Source organism: Engraulis encrasicolus, chromosome 5 (assembly GCF_034702125.1).
Source record: "Engraulis encrasicolus isolate BLACKSEA-1 chromosome 5, IST_EnEncr_1.0, whole genome shotgun sequence".
Taxonomy (NCBI): domain Eukaryota; kingdom Metazoa; phylum Chordata; class Actinopteri; order Clupeiformes; family Engraulidae; genus Engraulis; species Engraulis encrasicolus.
Window position 1 is genome coordinate 25,770,446 of NC_085861.1, and position 9,853 is coordinate 25,780,298.

The following is a 9,853-nucleotide window of genomic DNA, read 5'->3' on the forward strand; positions in this document are numbered from 1 at the left end:
TTGGGGACTGGAGAAAAGCGGAGGAAAATGTGCATGTTGTGAAAAAAAAAAAAAGCTATCTGAAGGTTCAAGGCCCACGTCTAGAAGAAGAGCTGAATACAGGACAAATGTGTTCTCGAACAACGCGCGCGCTGCGAGTCAACGGTCTTGTTACGGGCTCCATGACATTGCCAAAGAAATGAATAGGACTTTTTGCGGAAGTCAGGGACCTCGTGGATTTATCGCGTTATGCAATGCAATCCCCTCTCGTGGAGCGCTATGCAACGCAATCGCCTCTCTATCCGAGAACGAGCGTCTGTGTTATTAAAGACAGTCAGCCGACTTCCAGGTGAAAATCGGTCATTTCCGCGAGTTTCTGACAAACGAGCACAACGTGACACTACCATAGGCTACACAACATGGATGAAATCCCCCTCACCTTTGATACCGTCATGGGCTGAAGTCTCAGAAATGGGGGTAAAGAAAGGCGTGCTCTGGAGACGGAACAAAGTTGCCTCGAAGCCTCCCACGGTCCAAACGCAAAACAATGCCGAAAATTGAATGTTGTTCTGACTACAGGGCAACATGGCGCGTTATCACTGCTTCTTCTTTTTCTTTTTGTGGTTTATGGCGGTTTGCAAACCATCTTAGTTGGTGCATTACCACCACCTCTGAATGCGTTGCCACTGCTTCAGATGCTGGTTTATAAAACAATGCCGTCTTTGAGCAGCAGCTTACCATGCGCCAGTTATCACAACATAGATTCCATGGATAGAATAACCTTTCAAAAATGTGCGACGATTAGTCCGGTGCGACATATATATGTTTTTTTCATCTTCAAAATGCATTTTTGGGCCGTTGCGACTTAAACTCCGGAGCGACATATAGTCCAAAAAATACGGTACATGGTATTTTAAGTTGGCTAAGGAACACTGCATATGATATAATTTTGAAAATCAACATGGCTTCGAGCGGGATTCGAACTCACAACCTCCATATCTGTAATCCAGCCTCTTTGCCATTGATATTAAATGACATACAATACATGATATTTGAAGTTGGCTAAGGAACACTGCATATGATATCATTTTGAAAATCAACATGGCTTTGACTGGGGTTCGAACCCCCAACCTCCATATCTGTAATTCAGCACATTTGCCATGCATACTAAATGACATACATGGCATTTTAAGTTGGCCAAGGAACACTGCATATGATATAATTTTGAAAATCAACATGGCTTTGACTGGGGTTCGAACCCCCAACCTCAATATCTGTAAATCAGCACATTTGCCATCCATGCTAATTGACATACATGGCATTTTAAGTTGGCCAAGGAACACTGCATATGATATAATTTTGAAAATCAACATGGCTTCGACTGGGGTTCGAACCCCCAACCTCCATATCTGTAATTCAGCACATTTGCCATTCATACTAAATGACATACATGGCATTTTAAGTCGGCCAAGGAACGCTGCATATGATATAATTTTGAAAATCAACATGGCTTCAACTGGGGTTCGAACCCCCAACCTCCATATCTGTAATTCAGCACATTTGCCATCGATACTTAATGACATACATGACATTTTAAGTTGGCCAAGGAACACTGCATATGATATAATTTTGAAAATCAACATGGCTTCGGGTGGGGTTCGAACTCTCAACCTCCATATCTCTAATGCAGCAGCATGCATTACCACTAAGCCAAGCAGCTAGCTGTCATGCACAGTCCAGCAAGACTATATTACATTGCATTGAGAGTAAATAGAATGGAGCCCAAAATTCTATTTCATTGTTGAAGCCAAGTTGGAGCCAAGGTTGGACCCAAAAAGACCAAAAAATGGCCAAATCCCATTCATTCCTATGAGAGACATAAAACCCTGTATCTCCCTTAAATGCCACTCCAGGGGGATCATTTTTCGCTCAACTAGTAGGTCCCCTTGCTCTCCAACTTACCAGGGTGGTGATTTTTTGTGGTGATGTTTTATTTTAGAGAGATATAAAAAGTTAAATTGACCAATGAGCATCAGAACATGGTTTGATTTACCGTTAGAAGTCTTGTTGTTGTCCAATCAGCACCTGCGTTTGGCGTTGCTAAGGTGGAATGTAAGTTGGAATGTTCCCAAATCTGGCTTCAAAGCGTTGAATGGCAAATAGCGTTGATTTGGCGTCCATTCTATTTACTGTCAATGATTGCAGAGCTGAACAATAGACTTCTAGAATGGTTGCTCGCACCTGCTCGTTAAAAATAGAATCTTGAGACAGTGACAGTTGAAATGGAACCCTTCACTGGCTGCACCTGTTGTGATTGACTGAAAGACAGTTAGTATTGAGCTCTAAACTGGGGAGAAAATGAGAATGAGTTTTTTGTCTTTACAACATCGTTGTAAAAAAACTAAAAGGAGTTGGCACGTGTCCTTTTCACAGATCGGAGTCATGCTTGTGATCTCTCTAACAGTCTTTGAATGAAGTTTATAGGTTAAATTTTTCAGGCACAAATGGACCTCCGTGTGGGACATGCGCTGATCTCTTGAAAAATGCACTTTTCGAAAGACTGGGATTCTCCATAGACCCAGGCCTGTTTTTTTACAAACCTGCCATTTAAAAAGTATTGGGAGTTGGGAGATGAAACTTTGACAATTTGGAGACATCCCATAGAGCTCGCTAACAACGTGTCAACTAAACTTCTAGGTGAAAGTGTTGATGTTTTATGACGAAAAAGCCTCCTACACTCTAATCTCTAGAGTGGCGGAACCTTGGTTCATGGAGGTTCCACCACTGTTTTCAATGGGGACCCAGGTTTTAACAAAATCGCCAAAAACGGGAAAACGACAAGAGACACGGAGAAGCCTATAACTATACGCGATCTCCAAGCCGAGCCGGTCGTTTTAGTGTTTGAACGGTGTCTCTATCTCGAAAGGCCTAGGAGGAGATCCATTTTCTATTTTACTGCCCTGCACAAGACCAATAATAAAGAAACAGGACTTAGAGATTACTATAATCGGGCCTTGCTCTGCAAGAGCCTTGCTCTGCAAGGGCCTTGCTCTGCAAGCCAGCTTAATAATAATAATAATAAAAAATAAAAGAATAAAAAAAGAAATATGAAAAGAAGGTCAAGAAAAAATAATTGTAAAAGAAAAAAGTTGAGGGCTTGAGGAAAAAAACTCTTGCGCAGTCTCTGTTCTGCATTTTATGAAACGCAGTCGTTTCCCTGAGGGCAGTGTTTCGAACATTGAGTGACTGGGATGGAATGTGTCTTTCATAATCCTTTGTGCTCATGTCTTTGCCTTTCTTGAGTATACGTATATCTTGCAGCCCTGGAAGGATGGCCCCAGTGATTTTTCCTGCACAGCACCCTCAGGGGTGCCGCGGAATCGTGGCTGATAAATAAATTATGTAATATAATACATATTTGTCTAAATTGATAAGTTAATGCTAGTCAGTGGAATCTTTCATCTGCCATTTACGCACAGACAATAAAGTAAATATAGGTCGCCCCAGTCAGCTGCAACTTCGAACGTAGGTCGTGTGACGTCTTCAAATGTGTTACTTTTCTAAGCTTGTGTGGTATCGGATGCGATGCCATGTTATGGCTTGTTGGTTTGGGGTGCCTTGAAATTTTTCATGAATTGAAAGGGTGCCTCGCGTAAAAAAGTTTGAGAAACACTGTTCTACAGTACACAACCACAGTAGATTCAAAGTGGAACTAGAGTGGCTAGGCGAAGCAGAAGCCACATTTCTGTCATTGTGTCACACAGCATGCCACAGCGCAGAGTGCCTGACTTGGTGCATTAATGTTCGGTACATCACCAGGGTTTCTCAGAGTCAAGGAAACATACTCGACAGCGGAGCCAGAGAGAGTAGAGAGAGAGAGGTTCCATTGGCCCATTGTTTCCTGGTTCTATTATGACCCCCCTCAGGCAGACCTAGGCAGACCTAAGGACTGTTCTATTCATTGTAGGAGCATTATGACACGGCCCTTTAGGCAGACCGGAACCTGGTCGCGTTAGGTGCCCATAGAAACTTATTATGTTGGCATATCTCTATATACTTAAAGAATCTTGGCGGAGCTAGAGTCAAGGATCTCAGAATTCCCCACTCATCTAAAGCTGACTCCTACTGTAGGCGTCTGAATATGGGTCAATGACGTGTCAGTAGGAGCGCACGTCAGGGTGGGGCAACCACAGCTAACGCCATATTGTGTGGATGAAATCGTTTTTAGTGGATTATCTAAGAAAAGTGGATTATCTAAGAAGTATATTCATTACAGTACATTAATGACCAATTATTATGGTTATATTAAGCTTACCTGTCGTTACAATATACCACCTGAGGTTTGAGCGCAAAATGGAGCGCAAATCTGAGCGCATTTGCCCATTTGCCCAACTTTTTTCTTTTACAATTATTTTCCTTGACCTTCTTTTCATATATATATATATTTTTAATTATTATTATTATTTGTACTATCCTACACAGCAGAGAGTAGTTGCAACCCTCATTTCGCTGCCAATTGTGCCACCACAAGCACGTGACAAATAAAAATCTTGAATCTTGAATCTTGAACTGACTACTGAATCCCACATAAAACATAGTGTAGATGAGAGAATGAAGCGAAGGACAGCACTCTTCAGATTTCTTCTTTGTTTATTCGCCTACGAACGTTTCAGGCAGAGCCCTTCTTAAGCGTGTAATGGCGATTGTGTCATTGGCAATCAGCATTACACGGTGAAGAAGGGCCTGAAACGTTCGTAGGCGAATAGACAAAGACAAATCTGAAGAGTGCTGCTGTCCTTCGCTTCATTGACACACACATAAAATAATATGTGCTCAGCTGGCAATACATTGGCAATACATTCACGCAGAGCAGAGCTCCCTGGGCTCCAGTACTAGACTCAATAGTGAGAAACAATGACGTATATACAGTACAAGGACAGTGTGCTTCTATTGTATTTAGGGATGCAAATTATCGATTAATTCATTAATCATTAATTGAAAGTCTTATCGATCGACTTACGATTAATTGATAAGTGGCGTTTTCCCCCCCCGAAGTCTCAATGTTTCTCAGGGAAAAAAACTACTAAATTTAAACATTTTAATCAAAAATGTAGATAAAATACCACATTTAAATTAATTCTATTTCAATTCTTCAATCTAAATGTGATTTAAATATTCCCACTATTCACACCTCTCTTCACACGCCCATTTCACCTGGGTCTCTTGTCAGTTGAATAGTTGATTAATTGCGATTAATATTTTTTAATTGATTAATGCATTGATCTATTAATCGTTTGTATCCCTAATTGTATTCCATTCAATGGTTTTGAAGCATCCACGATCCACCTGTGAGGATTCTTCTGCCCTAGATTTCCAGATTCGTACCTTAGCAACGCTGAAAAGGACCGATAGGACAACGGTCCAATCAAACCAACTAACAATGCTCATTGGTAATTTAAACCATTTGTATAGCTCTCTAAAATAAAGGGTCAGCGCGAAAAAAAATATTTGGCTGGTTAGACGGGAAAACTGTTTGCACAACATAGAGAGTAGACTGGCCAAGAACTGGCAAGCCGAGGCACTCACCATTTCTCAATGTCAAGTGTTCTAGCCTTGGTAGTGCGTGAAATGCCCAGTGATTGGATAGTCTTTGGTGAACTCCACAGAGCATCCAATCACTAGGCATTTCACGCACTACCAAGTCTAGAACACTTGACATTGGGAAATGGTGACTGTTTCCAAGTCTCCCATAGAGATGAATGTGAAGTGATTTTTTTTTCGGTTTCTGGGTACAGTACCACCCCCTGCCGTTGCTTCACTGTGAAACAGAACACACGCCGTCCCCTCTATTCAGTGTCAATGAAAAAAGCAAATGCAGCAAACTGTGTGGGTGTGTGCTCCATGGTCTACAATGTGTGCACTTAAATGGGATCAAACTTTCCATTTTTATGGCATTTATTTTCAGAATCTATTATTGAATAAAAATGACCCTGGGACCACTTTTGCCAAAGCTGCTCCATATATGAAGTGTGTGTGTGTGTGTGTGTGTGTGTGTGTGTGTGTGTGTGTGTGTGTGTGTGTGTGTGTGTGTGTGTGTGTGTGTGTGTGTGTGTGTGTGTGTAACCTATGACGGCTCATTCACACTGCAAGCACGGGGCGTAGGCGAGAAGTGTCCGAATGTATCCATGCTCAGTTCGAAACTATTCACCCCAACGCGCGGTGTCAGTGTGGCGCATAGATGGGCAGGAGCCTGGACAAGTGCACAGTGCAGATTGAACATACAACATATATACAGCCGTCTCCAAAAGAGTTGTCGCCTATCCATCTGTTTGGAATAACAGCTAATAACCTGACTTTCAATTAATCACTTGGCTTCCGAAGTCACTCATATGAAAGCTACAACCCTCCCGAATGAAAATGTATGTACAAAAATAAATGTCATGCACCAAAGAAAGATTGACCCTTTAATGAACACAGACAGGGCAGATTTTCACAAGACAAAAGTTTTGTCGCCTATCGAACATAATGTGAAAATGAGCAGAAAAGTCACTTCAAAACAATTAAATTATGCAGATCGGGTGTCATACTTAATCACCGAATCACTCTCACCTCTTCAAAATAATCAACTTTCGCCTTAGGTGTATGTTTAGAGTCATTGTAATCATGGAAAGCAACACAATGAAAAACAATGAAGATCAATGAGAGATGGTGACATATTTGCTATTCGTAGAGCAATACATGTTTAACTTCATGATTTAATCAATCATAAAAGCCCTCAAACACCTGCAGCATGCATGTAGCTCCTCATAAGAGCAAGTGTGGAGAGAGAGGCGGGGAAGGGTCGGCAGAGGACCCGCACCGGAAAATCAAACCCGGGTCAGCCGCATGGCAGACGAGTTTGGCCACAGCAGGGCCACGCACGCTTGTATGTGAACAAGCCGTGATGCATGTCCAGCTGTCGTTCTTGGTGTTGTGTTTTCTTTGTGTGTGTGTGTGTGTGTGTGTGTGTGTGTGTGTGTGTGTGTGTGTGTGTGTGTGTGTGTGTATGTGTGTGTGTGTTACCTCTGATACATGTCCAGAAGTCGTTCTTGTGTTGTGTTTTCTTTGTGTCTGTGTCTGTGTGTGTGTGTGTGTTACCTCTGATACATGTCCAGCAGTCGTTCTTGTGTTGTGTTTTCTGTGTGTGTGTGTGTGTGTGTGTGTGTGTGTGTGTGTGTGTGTGTGTGTGTGTGTGTGTGTGTGTGTGTGTGTGTGTGTGTGTGTGTGTGTGTGTGTGTGTGTTACCTCTGATACATGTCCAGCAGTCGTTCTTGTGTTGTGTTTTCTTTGTGTCTCTGTGTGTGTGTGTGTCTGTGTGTGTGTGTCTTTGTGTGTGTGTCTGTGTGTGTGTGTGTGTGTGTGTCTGTGTGTATGTGTGTGTGTGTGTGTGTCTGTGTGTGTGTGTGTGTGTGTGTGTTACCTCTGATACTTGTCCAGCAGTCGTTCTTGGTGTTGTGTTTGCGTAGCTCCTCTTCTGTGACCTCGATCAGGCGGCCCCTGAGCCCCGTCATGTCCCGTCCACTTTTGGTCAGCCGGATCCAGTCCATCAAACTGTGGCCTGGCTTCAAGGCCACCTGGACGGGCATGCATAAATGCACAAGCACACACGAACACACACACACACACATTCACGCACACACACACGCGCACACACACACACACGCACACACACACACACTTCTTACTTCAAATTGACATTATCCATACGTTTGCCAAAAATTGTCCCATGTTATGGCTTGACTTAATTCTTAATCAATTAATGAATTAATTCTTAAAGGGACACTGTGCAGGAAATGGTCAAAAAAGGTACTGCAACTATCGCCTATTGCCAAAATTTGACCTTTTCATGATAGTTCACTAAGTAATAAACTAATATTTTCTAGTATGGCCCAAGTACAGTCATTTTTGCAGCTAAAAATGGATATTTCTGGAAATTCAAAATGGCGGACCATGGAGAAGATCCCCTTTTCATGTATGAAAAGTGCAATTTTTCCAGTCATAATGAATACTTAGAAATTCATGATGGTGGTATTCATGAAAAAGGTAACATTAGTGAATGGGTAGCATGAATTCTGGAAATAAACAACAACAAAAATCTCACACAGTGTCCCTTTAACTAAGCCACTCGGAGCAACAGGCACTTGGGGCTTGGTCTCACGCAAACATGACTTGTCTCGGTCTTGTCTTGTCTCGCCTTGTCTCTCTGGGCTGTCACATTGCTTGACGAGTGCCAAAAAATGATGACAGACACAGCAGTGTGATTTTTTGATTACCCATCGGCCTTGCCCATCTGACTGGCTACCCATTGTGTGTATGGTTTGTTTTTCAGTGTAAAAAAGGTCAATATAGCAATTGTTTTGCAATTCAGCACCATTTCATTTGACATGGTGTGACATTTCTAACCTGATCTCAACCAACTCCCAAGTCCCAACACATTTCACACCAACGTCAGCTTTTCAGAGCGTAGCAATGTAGTGAGTGATGGGATGTGGTAGGGAATAGTCGGTGTTTCACAACAGGTGTTAAGTCACCACTGAAACGAGGAAGTTGAGTAGTAGGCCTATATCAACCCATACATTGACGTAGGTACGTTGACACTTGTTTTAAGTAAACAATAGCCTATCTATCAGTGAATGAATAGACTAAAGCAACCAGCATAACGTTATAATTGGGCCGTGTGATATGATGTACCGACTGAGGTTTAGTTGACTGCTGAACTCCACATATTTGTCAATGTTAGGAGGAATAATTCAGCTCAGCTAGGAGCTCAGTATTTCTGACTTACGGTACCTTGTTCCTTGACTGCCCGGCTGGTGCCACACGCTGTTGGGAGCCCACAGCGGGGAAGGACTGGGATGGAACGTTCAGCATCTCGCTTCTTCTCAAGCAGCCCAACGTCTGGAGAAATCCTGGTTGCGAGACAGACTCCCGTTAGTTCGCTATCGCACACAGTTTTCACCGTGTTAAAGGGTAGTTCTACAAGGTTTGCGACATGATGCCCACGGAAGTAGCATGTTGGTGGTGACGAAGTTTGTGTCTGTGGTGATAAAAGCGGTGTCCGATGATTTTCTGAACTTTGCCGGCCAACTTCTCGTGCGCTCTCACGGATAGCAAAACATCCAACTTGTGCTCCTTGACTGTCTACGCTTGACAGGTTGTCTGACCGTTCAAATATTCAAAGACTGGTAAGAAAGCCAGTTTTCGGTTTTCTGCATATCCATATTACATGTCGTCTGCACTCATTTACTAGCGGTACATTGGACAGTCGTTTCAAATGTTTAGAAATGTACGGTATTCAATCTCATACAAGACAAATACAGAGGGAGCACGGGAAAAGGTGCTGAGGAATTTTTCGGTAGATTTTCTTGTCGCTGAAATGATGACGACATACTAATGCGTCACCTTCAAAATGAAAATTCGCTAAATACTGACCTCTAGTGAGAGAGCTTAGACATTGCATAGGCCACATATCCAGCCCTGACACACTCATCATGACTAGGCGGCCTACAATAAAATAATGGCCATTAAATAAAATGTGATGGTTATTACACCAGGATTGAAAGTAGAATACAGCTAAAACACAAAAATACAAATAGCTAGCGATTGACTGTTTTCACTGACGTCACAGAAAATAACTGTAGCGAGTTAACATGCATTCTGTACTTTGGTCATGCGAGTAATACTAAATAGGCTACTAGTTTATTGTTAAGTACTAGTACATACTCATGAAAAGATCAATTCTGGCAGCAGACAGTGAAGCACTGAGCAGCATCGTTGCAGTAGGCTACCTCTGGACACCATGTTACACAGTTGAAGTCTTTTAAACGATAATCAT

General features: G+C 42.3%; 1 protein-coding gene across 3 annotated transcripts in view; it reads right to left on the reverse strand.

Moving 5' to 3' along the window:
- LOC134449196 (cytochrome b5 reductase 4) overlaps positions 1–9,377 on the reverse strand; it is a 64,732-nt gene extending 55,355 nt beyond the window's left edge. For 2 of the 3 annotated variants that reach the window (XM_063199019.1, XM_063199018.1), the window contains exons 1-2: positions 8,809–9,377; positions 7,439–7,592 (exon numbers count right to left, since the gene is read on the reverse strand). In XM_063199019.1, the coding sequence (XP_063055089.1) occupies positions 7,439–7,592; positions 8,809–8,889 (235 nt within the window). In that variant the 5' untranslated portion in view covers positions 8,890–9,377. Of the gene's footprint in view, positions 1–7,041; positions 7,053–7,438; positions 7,593–8,808 lie in introns of those variants that run through there. The other variant, XM_063199020.1, reaches the window with a different exon arrangement.
- Positions 9,378–9,853: the final 476 nt, after the last annotated feature.